General features: G+C 31.2%; 1 protein-coding gene across 3 annotated transcripts in view; it reads right to left on the bottom strand.

Annotated features, from left to right (window-relative positions):
- LOC148629275 (protein O-linked-mannose beta-1,2-N-acetylglucosaminyltransferase 1-like) overlaps positions 1-18,909 on the bottom strand; it is a 35,136-nt gene extending 16,227 nt beyond the window's left edge. Inside the window, exons 1-9 of one of the 3 annotated variants that reach the window (XM_088547353.1) lie at positions 18,800-18,909; positions 8,175-8,310; positions 7,454-7,547; positions 3,438-3,568; positions 2,634-2,699; positions 2,015-2,128; positions 1,027-1,144; positions 614-712; positions 227-354 (exon numbers count right to left, since the gene is read on the bottom strand). In XM_088547353.1, coding sequence (XP_088403479.1) covers positions 227-354; positions 614-712; positions 1,027-1,144; positions 2,015-2,128; positions 2,634-2,699; positions 3,438-3,568; positions 7,454-7,547; positions 8,175-8,303 — 879 coding nt within the window. In that variant the 5' untranslated portion in view covers positions 8,304-8,310; positions 18,800-18,909. Of the gene's footprint in view, positions 1-226; positions 355-613; positions 713-1,026; positions 1,145-2,014; positions 2,129-2,633; positions 2,700-3,437; positions 3,569-5,095; positions 5,514-7,453; positions 7,548-8,174; positions 8,311-8,900; positions 9,044-18,799 lie in introns of those variants that run through there. The other 2 variants (XM_088547354.1, XM_088547355.1) reach the window with 2 other exon arrangements.
- Positions 18,910-23,238: the final 4,329 nt, after the last annotated feature.

The following is a 23,238-nucleotide window of genomic DNA, read 5'->3' as shown; positions in this document are numbered from 1 at the left end:
AGTCTAGATATTTCACAGTTATCTCTGTTAAACCATATCAATAGACTCAAAATATAAAGAACGCAACAATTTAATACCCCTATTCATAGAGCTAATCTTGAAACTTGGCACCTGCAAAAATAACCCACTATACGGTATTTGTAAATCATTAGCACTAAAAGATGAAATTAATCAAGTACAGATTTCCTTATACATGTATTGAATTCATAGTGAAAATAAAACTAACCTTTTGTGGAGTAAACTGTATGGGGTGTGGATTTTGACAATTACATATATCACCATACCCTTCTACCTTATTACAGAATGACTTTCTTCTCTGGTTTAATACTGACTGGTCCCACTGACATTCACTATCTGATAAACCAGGATAAATACATTCATTACTTTGTATTGAAAATTTCATATGTTAAATTTCAGCTAGTAAAGTCAACCTATTTTTACCTCAGTTCATACTTTTTGTTGGTATAGTACAGTGCATTGTACAGGAAAATTTTAAAATGAAAAAAGTAAAAATTTAAAGGAATTGAAAGATATTGAATTCAAATAGACTGATAATCATATATCACTCCCTTCCTGCAAATCTGCATAAAAGCTATTTGCCATAGTAACTTACCTTTGACACGGACTAAATCAATGGTAGCTTGTATGGTGACCTTTTCACCCCAACTGTCCAGTGTGGGAGCTTTTCCATAGGTCTCAGCTATCTTCCTACCTACAATGCATGCATTTTTGATAAATAAGGATCCAGCAATATTTTTTCATGTTAATCTTGACTCTATTCAAACAAAAGAGACATTTAACAGGTGATCACATATACCTGTACCCCTACATTCTAAATATTCTTAACTCTGTAACAGTAAAGGAAGTATATACCATAATCAAACTTGACTTGTACTCTATAGCCAAAAACATTGTTTTAAAGACTGAAAAGAGTTGGTAGGGCATTTCTTTCATTATCATCCTCAATGAAAAAGTGTTATCTATGGGGTGACATGAGAATCAAGCAAGAAATATATATCATCATACCTCCTTTCTTCACAATGAAGGCCCATGTATCCCTGAAGGCTAAGTTTTCTATCTTCTCACTGCCCATTTCTTTAAGATATTGTCTAGCTTCTGACTTAAGATGAAATGAACCTTCATCCTGAAACAAACAGATTACTTCTATCAAGCATCATAATTTGACTTCCAGCAGTAAATATCATATTAAAGCAACAACATTAAACTAGATAATACAGCTGTCTACATTTTGGTGCTTTTATAAATTTTAACAAAACTAAAATGAAAAACAAAAAGAGACCACATACCATCAAGACATCTATTTTGAATTCTCTAATTATATTATTTAGTTATTAAGCATGTGGACAGATGGCAGAGTGGCAGAGGTACAGACTGCAAAGGGACATAAGTATACAATCATATGTCAAGTAAAAGATACACATATTAACTAGAAATACAGTCAAAAAGAATATTTCTCTATGAAAACAGATGTTATGTCTATCAGTCTGATTATTATTCCCCCTTGACAGTATCTGTCTTTCATGGTACCTCTTTTTTTTTAGACTCATAAAAAAAAATATCTATTAGGTAGTCTCATAGGAGTCGTTGCATTGATGAAAATATGATAACCTTATAATTAGATTGTATCCCCTTGAAGATATCCACAGATAACTTTCTTTTCTCATGCATTTTTTCATATGAAGCCTACCAGGTAACTGAACTCCATACTCCATTGTAAGAGATGTGCTTGCAAGATGTGAACATACAGATTGAAAAATAGACAGGGAGATTTATCCTCAACTTTGTTTATTAGAAAAAAGACCCATGTATTGAATTTAAGACCATTTTCACATGAAACCTTTATATCTTAAACATTTTTCATAAGACACAATTATTCAGCAAACTACATAAATAGGAGGAAATATTATGACAACAGAAATATTTGCCTTGTTACAATAAAACTATTTTAAAGTCTTTTTATATTATTTTTACTCAGATTATCCTGAATGTTTACCTTGATAGCAAAAACTATTATTCTGCCATTAGAGATCTTTTTTAAATATGATACGAGGGCTTCATCTTCATGTTGGCTGTAGGTATCAAATATTTCCTTAGACATCACACTGCCCTGTAATAAAATACAATCACTTTAGTCAAACACACATCTTTTAAAGCAAAAAAGATTTGTATTACAGTTTTATGAGATAAATTCTGTGAAGCTCATAATAAATGGAAGTGTCAAATTTCTCAAATTACCATAGATGGTTTTGTTTTATAAATTCAACGACAGATTAGTGAAATGTATATGTACAATGGACATTTTTTAAATAAAAATATGTCAATATTTCTGCTTCATAAAAATTGTGTTAATATGATACTGTAATAGTAAAGCATATCACTCAAACTTTAACAATAACTATAAGAACAAAGTCAGATCACTTTCCCATTCCTGACATTAAATACTACCCATCCTGTCAATGTAGCTTAGGGGTCATTTAATTATTTCCTAGTGAAGTATTTCCTATACAGTAAATGACAATGCATGTGTCGGGTAAATTTATTAAGTTAGCCATGTTGAAAAACGAGCCACACCAATCTTTCTTAGAAAGTAATTTTTCCCTATGAATACATACTGTTGCCTGGTTTAGTACAGCTACATGGATACCTCTGTTCTTGTCGAACTCCTCATCCTGAATTAACTGTGAAAAAAAAAAAAAAAACCAGTTAAAATCTATGGCATACTGAACCAAGGAAGTTTATTTTGGAGTGTGTAAAATATGGGCATTTTAAGGCAAAAAGGTATACGAAAATATTTTGATGTTTATAAATTTGGTGGATGCCAAGTAGTGAATTAAGTACTTTAGCCCCAAGTTAAAATTTGGTATATTTTTGGCTTTTTTAGACAGACTTCTAAAATATGCCAAAATTAGCACCCCACAAAAATTACCCACAATACAGTAATATCAAATAGAATATATGGGAGTTCTTTTTTTAATAAGTAATTCTGCTTTTGTAAATGCAAATAGCAAGCTGTAAATTTTTTTACTTATTACTTTTAATTACTTTGTTATGGTATTTCTACCTTGCATTTTTTTTTCTGGATAACATTTTACCATTATTATGTCTGACTGAGTATACTTTGACAGAAAAATGATACAGGTAATTAATTACAGGTAACACAAAATAACTAGGAAGAGGAAGCTCAGATGACAATCAAAATCTCTTTTCAATGCTTTAGAATTGATCAAATAACACCATTTACATGTCACAGAAGATCTTAATTATATAATACTAAACCATTGAAAACTCAAAATATTTATACCCCTAAATCACAAAAGCAATTATTCTAGTTAACAACAACAAAAAATCTAATTATAGAGCTAAACAGTTGAGTAAATATTTTAAAATGCCTGAATACCCTGGCAATTCATACTTACCACAGTATCATCAACATTGACCACCACTGAAGATTTACTGGACTGTACTACTACAGAGAGGGCCTTGTATCTGGTCATCTCTACCACGTTAGCTGGGGCCCCATGGTTTTTACTTACGCCACCAACTTCATCTGAAATCAAATAAATTGATGGTAACTACATGATTTATACATGTACTATATTAACATATTACACAAAAATTCACATGCTCCATCCCATATACCAGTGTTATAAATCTGGATACTTTAACTTCAACACAAAGCATCACACCATTACATGAAAAGGCTATGATTGAAAGTTGTTAAGTTCATACAGCTTCATAGCAGACAGACAGACCAGCAAAAGCATATATAACCCTTGGAAAATTGCCATGTAGTGTAAACCTAGTACTCAAAACTGCAGCAAGAATGATTAACTTCAGAATTTACAATGCACATGTTATTGATTCATTTTTAAGCTGTTAGTGGCTTTTAAGGACATTAGGACCATAATAACTTTTTTTCAACACTGTTCAGCTTTCTAGGATTTTTATAAAACTTCAGGTTTCCATTGGAAAACGTCAAATAAAGATTAATTTGATTAAAGTCTGCTTTCAGAAATTTAAGTTTTCTACCATCCAAAAAAAAAGTGGAACATAGTATACAACTTTCACACGTCAAATTGCACTTACCCAGGATGATGGGATAGTAGAAACATAGAACACTGATATTTGTGTTTTGGGTACATAAATAAAACCTGATTTTATTCATAATGGTCAATTTCAAACTTTCTATCAGAAATTAATTGAGACATCATCTGGATATGACATTACAGTACATTTTCTAATGCAATATTTCAACTTTGAGCTAACACAGTACAATCCACGCTAACCAAGAGCCAAGAATAACGTCAACAGATTACAGAAATATTTTATCTATCGATGAAAAAAAAAATAATGTGTTAAGCATAATTGGTTTTGTTCTAATTGTTAACCATCTATCAGAATATAATAAGATAGAGATTAGAACACCTGATACTGTTTTGGGGGATTTTAAAAAGGCCCCTTATCATATAATCATAGGTTGAACAAAATTTTTCCTAAACAATGAAAAAATGCAGTTTTAATCTAGAATGACAAAAATGCAATAATGCAATGCAGCATGCAAAAATTTATGTAGAAAAATGTTATACATGTGATTATACGGAAATATTTCTGAATCTAAAGACTAAGATGATTAATTTGTCAAATAATGAACAAATAATAAATTGTCAACTTGGATTAGTGGTCAAAATTAAATATCAAAAATGACTGTATCTGATCAATTTCAAATATAATATTTTTATTCAAACATCTGTGTCATTCTTTATAAACAACAGAGAAATAATGGGATAATTAGAATATATATTCTGATTAAATAACAGCATATGTGTTTTAGTAACTATCGGTACATGGTTGGCAGGTTGTTGTATAAAGTTACTAGTGCATTAACACTGATCAGGAACATGATAAAATTTGTGTGAAAAGAAAAAAAGCAGTTCATAATGATATAAATGTAACATTACATAATCATAATATCTTTATCTTATAACTATCAAGAAAAGGAAAATGACAAATCGAGAGTAAATATTTTTTGGTTTTAAATTTAAGCAAAATAGAAGTAAGATATAAAAATGCTTACATGAAACTTGTATTCCACACGTATGTAAGTCTGAGCAGTAAATTTCTACAGAGTGCACAAAATTGTACATCACAGTAAAAACTATCCAAAAAAACATCACGAAAAATACAACGTCTCATGACCGAATACTATGTCACAAAAATATCATATGTTCACTCTACTAATTTTTGTCCATTCCAAAGTTTCAATTTCTATATCTCCTGTAACTTTATCAGTGTTTTCCACGTCTACACTTGGATAGTGATTTTATCAGATAAAGTTTGACTATTGTTGTGATCTATCGGATTACCTCCAGCTACAGATGTTGGCATATTTACATAAAAAATAAACACTTAAATGGGTGTGTCTTATTGTATCTGGTAGAATGGGTGGACAACAACGACTTACAGTCAAGAAAGTACTATGAAATATTTCCATGACATATTTTACCTGGAATCAATTCAATATTAATTGACTTCAAATGATGTCAAAGCAGAGGAAATTATATAACATACAAAAGCCTTTACGTCCAATTGTATTACATAAAAAAGAAACAGAGTTAAGTTTTCTACCTCTCTCTTCAGTAAGTGTACTTCAAGACAGTTAAAGTGGGAAAACTCTCCCTAACCCACTTTGGGTCTGGGAGTATGCAAGAGTGTCAATGCAGCAGTCCAGTCACCAGTAGGACATACTTTAGAGTTCTTTGGTCAGGTATCCCACAGGGACTTGCTCCCACTATAAAAAATGCTGCCAAACTAATGTATAAACACCAGTTTTGTTGTATTTTTGATAGTCAGAGCAAGCCAGTGTGGGTATTCCGTAGACTTGGCTCCACCACCACCAACATTTGGTTTTATTAGCACCAACTGTAATATTTGGTTTTGTTCATTACAACGTTTAGACGTTTCTTCAAAAATTGTGTCCATAGAAATTAATTTTCATCAAAAAGCAATCAATTGCAACAGCTTGTTACTAAAAGCTACAAGTAAAGTTCATTGATTTATAAAATATGAGCATTACTAATGTACAATCAAAATAAGACATTTTTATAATGTATAGATTTTGCATGCTTTAGGAATCAATACATTACACCTGTTTAGAAGCTTTAATGATTTGACTTAATAATAATGATACATTTCCATCCTTTACTATCAGGGTTTTACATTGCTCCAATCAGCATACCACCTGCCAACTTTTTTACATTTGCACCTTTTGTGTTTTAAATACTTTAAAGATAAGCAATGATTTTTGTTATTTTTGTTATGTGTACATGATGTAACAGGGTTTAAAACACATCACATAACATTTCTATAACTGCAGAGATTGTAAAATTATGACAATACCGTGAGCCCTATTGAAATTCATCCATTTTCAGTTTGTTTGTTTGTTTGTTGGGGTTTAACGTCCGAGCAGCAATATTTCAGCTATATTGAGACGAGAGACTGGTATTTGAAACTTTGAATGTTAAAAAGAAGGCATTATTTTCTTTATCACTGAAATACTGTTGCATTGGGAATATATGTACCTAAAATGATAATACTAATTTATACTTCTATTAAAATAGTGTTCACATAAACATACAAGTTCTCAGTTGTTTTTTTTTTTTTTTTTTGAAATACTTAGTGCAAAAGAATTTTTAAAAATGTTACCAGTAAAAAACTCAAATCTCAGCTTAAAAGATCACAACATCAATAGTTTATGTTAAACATATCTAAACAAAAACAAAATCAAAACTGCTCAAGTTTCAGCTGTTTAACTGATTACTATCAATTTAGAAAATTTGGAAACCCTCATAAAATCTATAGTTAAGTAATAAATTAATTTTTGCAAAAGCTGTCACAAAAAATCAAACTGCTATTAGCACTGGAGGTCTTTGATTCATATAAAAATTGTAGTGTGAACAAAATTTCAAAGATTACATGATGTGAAATAAAACTTTTATCATACATTTGCATTTTTCATATAATTTAGAACTGTTTTTTATCCTAAAATATATAAAATGAATGTCAATTCATACTACAGTACTGATCCACCTTCACACATATTTACAAAATTTGTTCCATTTCATCTTTTTCCAAAATTTTTTAAACCTGTCCAAAAGTTGATTTGCATCTACATTCAAGTCTATATAAGCAGAGTATTGATCCTAATCTATAATTATACTCAAATAAAACCCATACCAGCTTAAGAAAATAATTTCCTTGATGAACATTTTGCAGTTATGTAATACCTGTGATATAATGCATTAGTAAAGAAATATCTTGAAGCAAAACCAAGCAATAACTTTTTCACTTCATTTATATAAAGAGCTTTGTTATTGTCCTTACTCTTTACTTACATGAGACTCAGTATAAGTTCATATTGAGTAAACAGACTTACTGACTTGTTGTGGATCCTTAACTTTTCTACTGGTTTCCAGTATAAATGTTATGTTGATTACTATGGTTACTATTAAGACAACAACAATCCCTCCCTGCAATATAAAATAAATCACTTTTTATGTGAAATTTTGGCAAATTTTACTCGCCACTACTTAACAAGTTCAAATTTTGGGGTAAAATATTGAAGTAAAAAAATATTAGATATATTTGAACATCTGAGAATACTTAAAGACAGTTATTTTATTCTCAAACTTGATACATGATACATGTAGTACAAAGGTAAAAAGAAATTAAACTGACTTGTGGTGAAGATCTTAAACTGAAATAATTGATGCATGTAACTGACCAGAGGTAACTCTGTACAGAAAAGGTGAACCTGTCTTAACTTTAATTGGTTATAATGTTTTATTGCCCATTAAAAAACAAAACAATTTTACACACAATAAAACACTGTTATACTTTAGTTGTATAATAAACAGGTAAATCTTTCTTAACACAGTCTTTGTTTAGATTTAGATCAACTAAAAGCACATTGTAATTTTATCTGACATTGTCATAAAATGAAAAAAGGCATTGTTATCTCAGCCTGTGCTTTTATCCACTTGCTACTGTTGTTAAATTATTATTTACTGGTTTTGTCATGCATGTATCATTTTTACTCAAAAACATTATTCAAATCTCAAATCTGAGTATTTATCATCCTGTTTATGTAAACATACCTGGAATATTTTTGAAATACATTTTCTTTTTGAAATATCTGTCAACCCTTGACTGGAAGCTCTAGGAACATTCCTCAGTCGTTTGGGTATGAATGGTTTAGCATTGGTGTTTGGTATCCAGTTGTCCATACAGCTTCTGGAAAAAAGACATATAAATTGGTCTGAAGTCATCTAGCTAAAGAATGTACATGAATCCCAAATCAGTATTGTTCACACATGTGCAGTACTTCAAGAGCAATGACTATTAAAAAAAAACTAGAAATACTGAGAACGAGTACACAAATAGAATACACTTACACATCTACATGATGCTCAACTTTCCTATAAAATTTTAAACAAATCCCTAGAGCATTTAGGGATGAATTGGGCTTACAAGAGGCTTACTGACAAACAGACAAGAGGGTATCTAACATGTAAAACATCCAAAATATGTTTCCTGGGGTATAAAAAATTGGAAAAGAACCTTCACCAAAAGCTTATAATTCATTAATCTACTTAACTCCTTTTATAATATTAGACAAGAAAATTTAAACCCATCTTAACCATCACATCTTTAAAGCAAAAACCTGTCTTATCAGATCATCATGTTTTACCATAATAGCATTTTTTTATCATTCTAAAATTTAATCCCCATATTTTTTAATTCAGAAATGACCATTTTGGTTCTAATGTAAAAGTTTAAATCTCTGATAAAACATGGATGTCTAAATCTTAATCTGAACTTACATGAATAGAACGTGACCTCTCAGAAACACCTCTCCTATAAATACCTCTTGAAATAAAGAACGAAAGCACTAAAAACCCATAAATATATAATCCTGAAGTATTGATTGAATGAAATTACATGGAAAAACCTCTCAGCCATACTATTTGCTCTGATGTCAATGCTTCATTTGAGAAAATAAAAAAAAGTACAAAGTAGTAATTGGCTAATTCTTGATAGTATTAATTTACGTGTATTCTCTGTTGCATGGTTAAGCATAGATTACAGGTAAAATGTAATTAAACATTAACATACCTATCATATATGATACTTGTATGGTCGCAAAAAGTACTTATGGATGATATATGAACAAGTAGCCTTAAGACAATATGAATAAATCATAAATCATTGCTATTTATAAATATTTTGCTCATTTTGCTCGATTTGCTCATTTGCTTTTTTTTCCCTTTGTATGCATGATTTTAGTTACTTTATGTTCTTTGTTTTATGTGTCTGTTTTCCATGTCTGGTCTCTGTCCCTGGTTTACATTCTTTTGATTACCGCTATAACCTTGGTTCCCTTGATTACTCTTTGTTTAGCTATTCATTATTTTTATTACAAAAAAAATACATGTTTTACTTGCATTTTTTGTTTTTCAAAGTAATCAAAGTGCTGTTAGCACTGGAGGGTTCTGATTCTTGTGAAAATTGTAGCATGAACAAAATCTAAAAGATTACATGATGTAAAATAAAACTATAATTATTAAGAACTAATTTCCTCATATGCATAAACTGAATTCAATCAATACTACTGTTTTCAAAAGTACAAATGTGGTAGAGAGGATTTTTACCCATTTTTGCTAATTCCACTGGTTATAGGCATGTTCTATTATATTTCACATTTTTCATTTAATTTAAACATCTATTTTCTGTTCTATTTAATACAAGGCAACATATTTACCTTAGTGATACCTATCTAAAGTAACCTGGTATAGATGTTCTACTTTTTAATTGGTTATTCTAGACATGTATTAATTTTCTAGGGAAATTTAGTACTGATGGCTGGTTATTGTGTTGGAATATTAAATGTTATCTAGTTATTTAATACTTTAGTTTCACATGCAAAATTTGCATGAACATTTAGAGTATTGTTCAGTGTAGTTGAATTACAATACATGTATGTTGTACATATTTTTGGAAGATTTATATGATCTATTGAATCTTGTATTTACTGTTGTGTTATTGTTTTGCGTGTGCTTATTACTCTAGTACCTGTGTAAGAATTTATTTCTTCTTGTTGAGTACAATGTAGCTGTTGTGATGTTTATATTTAAATGAGCTCAATTCCACAATTGGTGAGTTGATTGTATTGATTTCATTTACAATAAGTTTGACTCACTGTACAAGATATTTCATGGTTACTGGTATTTTGGATACGTTCTACTTGAGATTATCTCCCTTTATTTAAAGATCATACAAACATGTATGTAGAAACACTGAAGTGTATATTGTTACTTATGTAGGATGATTTTGAACTGTCCAAAAATTAATTTGCAATCACAATTGAAACTATTTCAACAGAGTATTATCCTACACTGTAATTATTCTAAAATGGAACAAATTTCAGCTGCAAATTTTTTTTTTTTTTATCAATATACATGTAACATTTTTTAAACTAGACACTTATTACCAATTTGAATTTTCCCATCAATTTTACTTGATTAAAATCACTGCTCTTTACTTCCTGTTTATTAATAATAAAATATTAATGATAGAACAGCGATTTTGACTGATAATTGTGTTAAATTGAACATGCTTAGCACATTTAATGCTTCTTGACACATTACTGCAAGAACTTAATTCTCCAAATGCAAATTTATTATTAAACATCTTTCAAGGCCAAAAAGGAGTCCCTCAAATCTTTGGTTCATTTGAAGACTATAGATCTTAAGTAAATTTGCAGAAATAATAGAATATTATTGAGCTGAATAATTACCAGAAATATATTTACAGGTTATAAAAAATATATTGAATGGTATAAAAGGAATTTTATTTGGACCATCTTTGTGTGAAGTGTTTAGAAACAGTAGGGAAGTTCTAGGCATGAACTTGCAACATAAGGTATTTTGATACTAAAATATAAAAAACCCAAAAAGCCAGAAAACAATATTCATAGTATTAAACAAGAAAATGTTTTAAAATTAAAACTTCTTCAATCAAGTTGTTTACACAAATCTTTTATCTCACTTAACAGCTAAATTGACAATAATCAGTTTACTGGTAATATTCCGAAGATCTCTTGTTTCATAGTTACAACAATACTACAGAAATGTGTGAGCAGGTTGAAATGACAGTGATACCAGTTTTATGCACATCTCCTTAATCATGAAATGAAAAGTTTGTGTGTTGGTACATATTCACAGGGGTCGAGTGCAGGCACTTTGACTTTCTGCCACTGGCTAGCCTTGGCAGTAAGATAAACCTTTTTTCTGCCAGTATATAGCCTCTACACTACCAACACTTTTATAGTGCCTACATGTGGCAATGCACAGTAACTGAAGTCATGCACTTCAAGTGAAATCTGTAAGAGATTTCAGAGTAGCAAGGACCCTAGAGGTGCACAGTGCAATGCTTTCACTTACCATCCCCCAGCTAAAGTTAAATTTTTGCCTTTCAAGGGCAATAACTCTAGACCAGGAATGATTTTATGAGGTCATCAAACAAAACAGAAATTGGAAAAATCAGAAATAAATAAACAGTAAATAAAGAATCATAACGGTAAAATCCGGATTTCAATTAGCAAAAAAAGCAGAGAAAATCATCCCTGTCTAACACAGAGTGGTCTGACAATTTTGATTTAAGTAGACTTTGGTTGGACTTATCATAAGGATCATTTCATCAATTGAAAGTTTCTTTCCATCTAATATAGTTTTCATGATATTGGCTGAAAACTGCTAAAAGCATAATTTTTCACATTTCAAGGGCAATAACTCTAACAAAGAGTCACCTTACAACTTGGATTGCTACACACTCCCGCAGGCCTTATCATAACGACCATTTCATCAATTGAAAGTCTAATTCTGTCTATCAAAGATATTGGCTGAAAACTAAAAAAAACTCCATTTCTCACCTTTCAAGGGCAATTACTTTAACAAGGAACCATCCAACAACTTTGACTCAATGCAGACTTTTGTAGGCCTTATGATGAGGATCAATTCAGCAATAAATAGAATTGGCTATACTTAATGGTTTTGGAGGTATATTTGGAAAACTTTTGTCTGACCCCTATGTTCTATTTTAAGTAACAGCAGCCCAGACCAGTCCTATGCAGAACATCCTGAAGGACATTCATACCAAGTTTGGTTTTGAATGGTATTGTAGTTTCAGAGGTGAAGATTTAAAAAAAAAAACATTAAAAAATGGAAAATATCTAAAAAGGAAAATAATACCAACATGGCTTCACAGATTAAACTAAAATTTGACCACATATAGATCTAACCATGCTGAACACTTTTAACCCATGTCAGAATTTGGCTAAACCTACCAGTTTTGGTGTTATATGTGAAAAAAATCTGTCTGACCCATTTGTTCTATTTTAAGTAACAGTGGCCATGTTTTTGACAGATCGAAAATCTATTTTATGCAGAATACCATAAGAAACATTCATACCAAATTTGGTTCTGATAGGTAGAGTAGTTTTAGAGAAGAAGATTGTAGAAAGAAATAACATTAAAAATAGAGAAAAAAATGTTTAATAGGGGAAATAACTCCAATATGGTTCCACAGATTAAAACGAAAATTTAAACAGATAGATCTCATCATGCTGAACACATTTACCCTGTGAAAATTTAGCAAAACTTAATTGTTATGGAGATGTAGGCGAAAAACTTTTGTCTGACCCATATGTTTTTGACAGATCAAAAATCCCATCATCAGTTCTATGCAGGATACCCCAAGGAGCATTCATACTAAGTTTGGTTCCAATTGGTCAAGTAGTGTCAGAGGAGAAGAGTTTTGAAAAATTGTTAAGGACAACGGACTCCAAGTGATGGCAATAGCTTACATGGCCTATGACCAGGGAGCTATAAGTGATCAGTTTGTGAAGGATACCCTAGGGAACAATTATAACTTTTGTTATATTTTGCTGCATGGTTTCAGAGAAGATTATCGAAGTATTACACAAGAAAAACAACAATAAAATCTGTTTAAGAGGCCATAACTCCTACATAGATCAACAAATCATTTGAAAAATTTTAGCTGAACAATATTACCCTCCATCGTAATTTTGCTACATTCAACAGTTTCTGAGTGAATAGCAAAAAACTGTACTTTGACTATGTTCTATTTTTAGTAACAGGGTTCATGTTTTTCAAAGTTTCAAACATTTTTAACCATTATTTTGTGCTGGCTACGCTAAGGAACAACCATGTTTCATTCCAATTGGTGAAGTTGTTTCAGAGGAGAGGATGTTTGAAAAAAAGCTTAGACGATGACAGATGATGATGGATGCAAAATGATGACAGTAGCTCAAATTCTAATATTCAAGTATATATATAATAGAGTTTCAAAAATGCATATCTAGAAAATTATTTTAGAAATGTTACTGATAATATGTAATACATTATTACCATATGTGTAGTAAATATTTTATGTCATTTATCAGTGTTACTTTTAATTAAGGTATTTTCCTACTTTATTGTATTTCTAATGTTTTTTTTTCTTCTGACATATCCAAAATTTACTTTGACATGGTCCCCCTATTATTTTCCAAGATATCATTAACACATTTGAACCATTGACAGAAGTCATTTAGGACTTTTATGGGATGACCCTATGAAGAATAATGTCCTCCATTGTAGAAGTTATCTCCCGTTGATTAGCTGTTTTTCAATATGGTCAACATGGTCCCCCTTTTCATTTTTCAGGATATAATGATCATACTTGGCTTACATGTAGATGTCATCATGTTCTATCAGAAAATTACCCTGCTAAGGATTTCATTATCACCTTAGGAGTTATGTTCCTTTAAAACTATTTCCTTCAATTGCTCATATCTTGAAAACCATAATAGAATCAATCTGAAAACGGTTTCGTGTACACAAGCAGAAGACCTAATGAATAAACATAAACATGTATTTTGTTATCAAACCTTACAGGAGTTATATGCCTGTAATATACTTAAGTTTTGAAAATTTATATTTCGTGAACCGGAACATGTATAGACATGGGACCTTCATCAATGATCTTTGATACCTTTCATTTGCACCCAAGGTCAAAGGTCATAGAGTGCTAGAAGGCCTTCTCACTGCAAAATACAGGCCTTGATATTAAGAAAACTATAAAAGATAAGTCATACATACAGTGTTTGAAATGACCCTCTTGATAAGCCCTACATTTTGAGAACAAGTTTACATATGTCCAACGATCTGTTCAAAAGTTATGACAATTTAAATGTTTTGCAAAATCCGGCTTGTGACCTAGACATGATTGTACGACCTTCACCTTGTTAGTTTTTTCAAGGTCAAGTAATCCTAGCTGTATTGTGGTAGTTTCATGTCTCTATAAACTATTGACCAAACTTTACGACAAACATGACGACTTTTCATTCAAAATTGTCAACTTTCCTTTCATCTGTGGCAACATCTCTTCAGTATCTAAGTATGGAGTGTTCATATCACAACTCATACATTATGCCACAGCTTGCCAAGACTACACAGCCTTTTTGTATCATGCTAGAATTCTAACAAATAGGCTTCTGGAGCAGGGTTATGTTGCTACAAGATTGAAGTCATCACTACAAATGTTTTATAGCCGTCATCATGAACTCATGGATCGTTATGATGTATCCATCTGTGCCATGAAAACTGATTTGTTCAACATGTCATAGTTTTCCTTTCCTCTTTCGTCTACCCCGGACTTGACTTTTTATGAGCAACTCGGTGGGTGTTTCTAGAAAAGCACAGGATGTTTACCCTACCGGTGCCCTGGTCCATACTCCCAGTTTTTGGTGGAGTCTGAGTTGCTCATTTGCTTTTGTACTTTGTATGATTTTAGTTACTCTATGTTCTTTGTTGTGTATTTCTGTTTTCCACGTCTGGTCTATGTCCCTGGATTACAATCTTTTGATTACCGCTATAACCTTGGTTCCCTTGATTACTCTTCCGGTTCTGGAGTTTGTCATTGCATCATATTTTAATTATTCATTGTGCTCAAAATGTGTTCTGGAAGTGGAATTACCAAATTTTTTGTAATTTTGTTGCATATGTTTGGTAGATTATCATACAGATTTCAAATTTAAGATATCTTGTCTTGTATTGGATCTATTGAAATTTTAGTTTTTCAGAGTAGGGGTATATAATTTAAAACCCACAACAGACTTACAAATGATCATTACACAGAAAGAAAGATCTGCTAAAGTACAACTGTTTGATAAAATACCAAGGACCAATATTAAAAAGCAATGATACTACAACAACTTAAAATTTTCATTTTTTCCAATAGTTTTATATATTTCATCAATACCTATTTATAGATTTGATGTTACATCATTTTTTCAACTTCGTTGAAGAATGTCATGTGATATATCATTTCGAAGGTCTAAATGAGCACATTTCAAAAATCAAAGTTTCAACCTCGGTAAATCATACATGTTGGAAGAGAACAGTCATTAAGAGCAAAAAGTTAAAAGTTCTTAGAGGGTAAGGTTGTTGCACATCAAATGAAAGTTCCTAAAGCATACTTATGAAATATCAATGTTTTGTCCCGTAAAAAATAACTTGGGTAAGGTCAATGAGTGCAAAAACTAAAGTATTTTATACAGTTAGGTTGTCACACACCAAATTAAAGGTCATAACATATACATCACAAATATCAATTTTGTTATACAGAAAAAGAGCCCATTTGGGGTTAATTAGTGCAAAATATTTAAAGTTCACAGAAAGTAGGGTTGTTGTATACCAAATGAAAAGTCATCTTGTTTACATGACAAAAATCATGATGGAAACCTGGACAATTGCATATGACAAGGTCACAAAGTGCAAATAAAAACTGTTGTAGAAGGTTAGCATGTTATGGATCAAACCAAATGTCTAAATAGAAAGTTTTCAACAGAAAGACCTTTCAATAGTTCAACAAACAATTGACATACTAGTAGCATTTAATTCTTTATGCCCCAACAAAGATGCTGATGACAAGTTTACAATGCCATCAAGATCACAAGACCAAGCATCCAACCTTGAAAACAATTGAAAAAAAAGTTGGGCATTCCATTAATCCACAATGACAAAATCTATGAGAATAAATACAAATAACAGGGATTGTGCTAGGCCTCATTAATGTCATAATAATAAATTTATTTTTTATTTGATCTGGCTACAAAAATAACCATTTCCAGATTTTCTTGGCACCAAGGTTTTGTATGTTATAATTGACGGGAAGTTTGTCAGCAACAGGCATCCCCTCCAATCACACATACTCAGAGTTAATTGACCATAACCAATTTATAAAGCTTATCTAAAATAATAAGACCAGGTGAACATGACTCACAATTCATGGTCCTTTTGCACCACAACTCTTTTGCCCCAGTACTCGTTTTGCACAGTATACTTTTTTATTTTCGTAGTTAAATTGTGCCAATAAATTAATGATTCTTTTGCACCAGAATATTAGCAAATATATATTTTATGTTGTTTTAGTGCTACATTAGATGTGTGGTGTGGTTATTGTATGTTATTAAAAAAAAAAACCTTTATAATTGGTTGTTCATCTCTTTTGCAATTATATAAATATAACAATTATAAGACTTTTATTTTAGTTAAATAATGTATATATAGATCATCCTCCTTCTTCCAGCCTTGGGACCGGCAGGTTTCTCTGGCAGAGTTAATGTTCATTTCAAAAAAAGTTATTTTAATATAGCATGCTGATAAAAGGTGTAACTATTTTTACTTCACCAACACTGAAATTTGTATCTAAGAGTATGCACAAATTGTCACCTAGTGAGTTCTCCAAATCAACAACAGAATGTATTTCTCAATGAGAAAAGCTTCCCTATTAACATCTTTCCTCATCCAAACTGCTGGTTGTGAATTTCAGGGGTCCCAAATGAATTTGGAGGTCAGTGACCTGGGAACTTGGGTACTTACATCCATATTGTCGTCAGAGATCAATAAGACTAATTTCACCGTGCTGGATGAATTTCACACCCAGGTCAGTGATTCTCTGTACACAATCAACAATTGGAATATACCATGTCCCAGATGGGTGGGTTTAACACAAACATTTCACTGTGAAAAAATCCAACTAACACAGATTTAAAACCCTGACGAGTGTTAGAGAAACAAAAAGTCACTGAGTGTAGTGTATTTATAAGTGTGATGCTCAGTTGAAGGCTCTGCTTAACTCATATAGACATATTTAACTTGTGGACACCATAGGTGAAAATTATACAGTTTCCTGTTGTTTTTGTACTGAATTCCCCTTCCCTCCTCATGATTAAGGACATCACAATTTAAAATTACATTGTCTCATTGATGTCAAAAGGTTATTCAGAGACAAATCTGGGATCATTGGGAGCAAAATAACAAGTGTGAATTCATTTATTATCATTCATGATAAGATTTCAAGCTCCTGTTTTATATCCAATAATTTTCATATTACCTTTGCATCATTCTCTTCCTTGGTCTGTTTTGACAATAACAATCAATCATACCTGTTAACCTAGTCAAAACTACTTGTGGGAGATCTCCTGCAATCCATCATAAGATTGCAGGAGATTTTGCTGACAACATTATGGACATATTTTGTTATGTTATAAATTAAATAAAACAGAGGATTTTAATTTTTTTTTTTTTCAAAACCATAAATACATGATATCATGATATGTACAAATGAATCAATAAAATGAATTATACATGTATTCACATAAGTGATAAATGGTATGGCACAAAACAGATTTTCCCTGTTCCAATGTTCATCACTGGCATGTTAATGAATCTGGTTTTGATGGACCTGCTTCCATCTTTAAAAATGCAAACAAGTGTAGCAAAGAACTTTTTGGCACCCCTACTATTGCCTTCATCACATAAAATACTGAATGGTTTCTGTTTACAGTTTTGAATCACTGTACATTTGTAACCTCAAGACTTGGTATGATAACATGCTTTATGATTTGGGTGCATTTAGTCCTTAAACATTAAAATATCTCTGCAATTTTATAATCAGGGAATGTTTTCTTTTTTTCACAGTCCGTAAAATGATCAGCCACACGGTACAGCAAGTTGTGTTCGGCCACAAAGTTTGTACAATCTTAAAATAACAATCCATTCAAAATTGTAAATCATGCTATTTGTCAATATGAATGATGATAATTCTAGAAAGACTCATATGCCTATCAGCTGTTCCAAGCATTTTTACAATAAAGCACTTTCGCAACACGCACAGTTGTTGACATAAACAAAAATAAAATGGCAGACAGAAATTGACGAAAATTTGATAAATTCAATTACAGGTTTTTTTACAGGAGGAATTCTTGAAAGTGGGAGATCCATGCATTCTGCACAGGAAACTTTTTTGCAGATCAAAAGGTAAAATTACAGGAGACTCCCTCAACCAAGAGTGTGATATCATAAAATTTTTTACATTCGTAATAAATCATTTAAAAAAACTGGGCGTATTAACGGCATTAAAAAGTAAGGTGAAGCGGACATGTCTGAGAACGCACATAATAACTCAAATATGGAAACAAAATGATTTAATAAATATATTAATGATAAATTAAAAACAAATCCTGGGTCTTAGGGCATATGAACAAAATCTGACAAAAAGGGATAGGGTGCACTCGACATCGAAAATCATGCTGTATACATTACCGAGTAACTTTTAACTCGAAAATGATCTAGTTATGGATGTTAAAAAAGCTTACCTTAAAAAATTAACAGCTGTTGATCATTTCCGACGATAGACACGTTGGAGATGAACAAAATAGTTTTCAAAAAAAATAAAATACAATTACCGGATGTCCTGGAAAACAATCTAATTTCAGATGAAAAACGGACAGACGTTTGTAATATCCGGAATAAATAGGATATCACAAATGCTACCAAGCTCATAATGCTTATTTTCTATCTTCAGATTTTCCTATACGCTTAACAAATACTGGAAAACTTGAGATGACTTAAAATTCAAAATTATTGTATTAAAGTAATTTCATATCAAATATGCAGCCCCACAATATTATATAACCACGAAAAGGGTGATCCAAGATTTGGGGGTGTCTCGTTTGAACTCATTTTTTTTTTCAAATAAAATGTTATATATCACTATTTACTGCTCAGCAATCACTTGACATATAATAAATATAATATAATGAATATACACAGGTATCATCATCAAATACTTCTAATTGAATCAACGCAATGATTTGAACATTGGTAATAAAATTCTTTCAGCGAAATGTACATATTTCAGTTAGTTTTTATTTATTGTAAAAATAAAATACTTGACATCTGTATGTCCTTTTTTGATCTTAAAAGTCTGAATTATATCACCAAAGTGACTCCTATGAATTAGAGAGGATGGTTTAATTACTTATTAATGATCTTTCCACACATGACAAAAATCAACTTTGGTTTGATGCTAAATGTAAACAGAGTAGGAAGAAATTCCACAAAGCCAGGAAGCGATATAGTGTCTTTAAAAAATCTGGAAAAAAAGAAAACTAATGAAGAAGAAAAGAAAAGAATATAAAGGTGAAATAAAAAAAGCGTATGATACCTTTCAGAATAAAATTGGAAATAATTTACGAAAAGCAAACAATTCCGACCCAAAGGATGTTTGGAAAATATTAAACAGTATAGACTAAAAAGAAAAAGACAAAAGCGATATTTCTGTAGGTACATTGTACGATTTTTTCATAGAACTGAATGAGAAAGAAAACACAGAGGAAAATGAAACTTTTGATTTTGAAAATTTTGTTAACAACTTACCAAGTGAATTGAACGAATTACTTAATGGTCCAATCACCGAGGACGAAATAGTTAAAAATATTAGAAATCTAAAAAATGGCAAAGTCTGTGGAGTTGATGATATTCTTAATGAATATCTGAAAAACACTGTTTTGGAGCTAATGCCTGTATACTTAAAGATTCTTAATTTAGTACTCGATACAGGTATTGTACCAGAACTTTGGTCACAAGGAATTATTGTACCTATTTATAAGAACAAAGGTTTGGTATCGGAGCCAAATAATTATAGAGGAATTACACTAAATTTATCACAGACAGGATATCGAAAGGTTTATTCTACTGTTGACAACATTTTTTGTGTTACACTACCTTTTAGCTATATATTTTTCATAAGGTAAAAACTATTTTGCACATTTGTTGACTTTAAAAAAGCATTTGACACAGTCTGGAGAGATGGTCTGTGGCTAAAAGTTCAAAAATCCAATGTAACAGGGAAAATATTTTCAGTTATTTTCAATATGTATCAGAATATTAAGTCTTGTATTAGGCATCATGGTAAACTCTGTGAGGCATTTGTTAACTGTGAAGTTGGTGTAAGACAAGGAGAAAACTTGCCGCCTTTTTTGTTCTCAATTTTTTTTAATGATCTAGAAATCTTTTTGCAAGACAATGAAGTACAAAATCTAGATTTGATAGAAAGTTCATGCTCAGAAATGTTTGATATATATGTCAAAATATTTGTGATGCTTTATGCAGATGATACAATTGTGATGTCAGAAACAAAGGAAGCTATGCAAGAAGCATTGGATGTGTTTGCTAATTACTGTAAAGAATAGAAATTACAAGTTAGTACGGAAAAGACAAAAGTTGTTGTCAGTAAAGGAAAGTGTAAACAACATTTTCAATTTCAAATATATAACAAAAATATAGAATTAGTAGAGTCGTATACATATCTAGACACGGTTTCAATTACAACGGCAGTTTCACTATTGCAAGAAAGCGTCTAATAGATCAAGCCCAAGAAGCTCTTTTGCTCTCTGTAGGAAACTAAGAAACATTCCACTGCTAAGTGATTTACAGTTGCAGTTATTTGATATTATGATATCACCAATACTGTTATAAACCTCTGAGGTCTGGGGTTTTGAAAATAATCAAAACATTGAAAAGGTGCATCTTAAATTTTGTAAAAATATCATTAAGATGAGAAGCAGCACTCCAAATTTTATAGTTTATGGAGAGATGGGTAGAATTCCACTTGAAATATTTGTTAAAGTAAGAATGGTTAGCTTTTGGGCAAGAACTATGCAAAAAGAACAAAAACCGTCAAATCTAATGCTTCGGCTTATGATAAAATTGCATGACAATAAACCAACCAAATTTAGGTGGGTTAACTATATTAAATCTATCTTGGATGATACGGGTCTTAGTTACTTATGGAACGAACACGTTAAAGTAAATATTAACTGGCTTAAGGTCACAGTTAAACAGACATTATGTGACCAATTCTATCAATCTTGGTTTTCACAAATGGTCAACACATCTCGTGTTGAATTCTATTCCACTTTTAAACATGAATTCAGAATTGAACCATATCTTCTCAGATTGTCCCCAGCAGAACGTATTCATTTGACAAAATTAAGGTGTTCCAAATTAAAACTACCAATAGAAACTGGGAGGTGGTCTGGAGTCCCACGGAGTTAAAGAATATGTAATCTTTGTAAAGAAGGAGTGGGAGATGAATTTCACATATTCTTCCAGTGTAATGATCCAACGGTTAAGTATTTAAGATCTCGTTACATCCCATATTGCTACTCAAACCAACCGAATATGAGTAAATTTGATGGGTTATTGATTATCTGTAATGTTCAATTATACAAAAGAGTGTGTGCTTTTTCACGAAAAATTGCCAATATCATATGAAAGTGAATGTGTAATGTGTTCAAATGTAAATATGAATCTAAGCAGAGACAAATAATCAGATACCTATTATTAAAGAGATAAGATACTTGTTAATTAGGCAGTTTATCGATAAAATTATCACGGGGCTGAGAACGTTATATTTTTATTCTCATAGATCAACTGATGTAGAGAACATAAACAAATACAATTTGAGACACAAAAATTATGCACACACACACAAACACATACACACACAAAAGCACGTATATAATATTTACATAAAAAAAGAGAAGAAAACAGTCAAAAGGGTGGATGCTTAGCCAGAAGTACCAATGCGGAATTTATATCTTTTATCAGACAACAAAGCTTAAGAAGTAGATACGGCTTTTTAGTTGACATCAAGTTCGAAAACTTGAATGTATTGCAATGATTTAGATAATATCTTGGTAAATCTGCTTGCGTTCCTCTGAGAAAGAGAAACATTCGAGAATATTATGATATTCATCACATAGTTTCTGGTTATTGCACAATACACAGTGACTGTTTCCTGTTTCTTTACCTTTGCCACCTACCAGTTTCAATAGGTAAAACAATGTAGTTCTGAATCTGCGGACTTTTTTTAGCTTCGGAGAAATCTAGAATATTAAGATATTCTCCGAATTAAAATTTGGTTTTGAAAATTCTAAAGTTTCATCCCTTTTGGCGAGTCATTCACTGTTGATCGCAATTTTTGAACAAATTGATCAATCAATCTGTTTAATTGCACATTTTAGCCATTCATTATTTAGAGAAGTTTATGTTTCCCAAATATTTTGATTACCACATTCGTTTAAGATTTTTCGAACATAAAGAACTAAACTAAGGGGTAACATTACCTTGATCAACCAGACTTCTCGTAAGTTGGTACAATATACATGAAATTTTGGAATGATTACCGGCCATAAGCTTTATGTATATACTTAGACTTCTTTCGATTTCTGAAGATGTAGAGTTCAGCCCATTTATATTGTGGGACTGTATAAAGTCTTCTAGATCATTTAAAACATGGAGAAAAGAAAAGGAGACAAATTCTCAACCTGTCTCACGCCAGTTTCACCGCTGAAAAAGTCGGATGCTATGTTTCTGAATGTAATACATGACTTGATATTTGAATACATATTAAATATGACATTATACATTTTCCCATTTATATGATTCAGAAGTAGTGTATAAAAAAAGTACGTTTCGCCAAACTTTATCAAAGGCCTTTTCGAAATCTATAAAAGCATAATATTTTTTTATCGCTTAGATTTTAGAATTTGGAACAAAGTATTGATCGCGAAGGTATCATCTAACGTGGAATATTTTTGTATGAAGCCGCATAGATTTTTCTTGAAGATAAGAAACTCTTCGAAAAAAGTGTTCTTGGATCATTCAGATTTCCTTTGTTTTTATATATTGGTTTAATCATCCATATTAACCAACTAGCAGGAAATATTCCTGTGTCAAAGATTTTCGG

Source organism: Perna viridis, chromosome 1 (genome assembly GCF_037379345.1).
Source record: "Perna viridis isolate PV_CMFRI_1.1 ecotype Kerala chromosome 1, ASM3737934v1, whole genome shotgun sequence".
NCBI lineage: Eukaryota > Metazoa > Mollusca > Bivalvia > Mytilida > Mytilidae > Perna > Perna viridis.
Note: the sequence above shows the minus strand (reverse complement) of the source record. Positions and strands in the feature narration are given on the sequence as shown.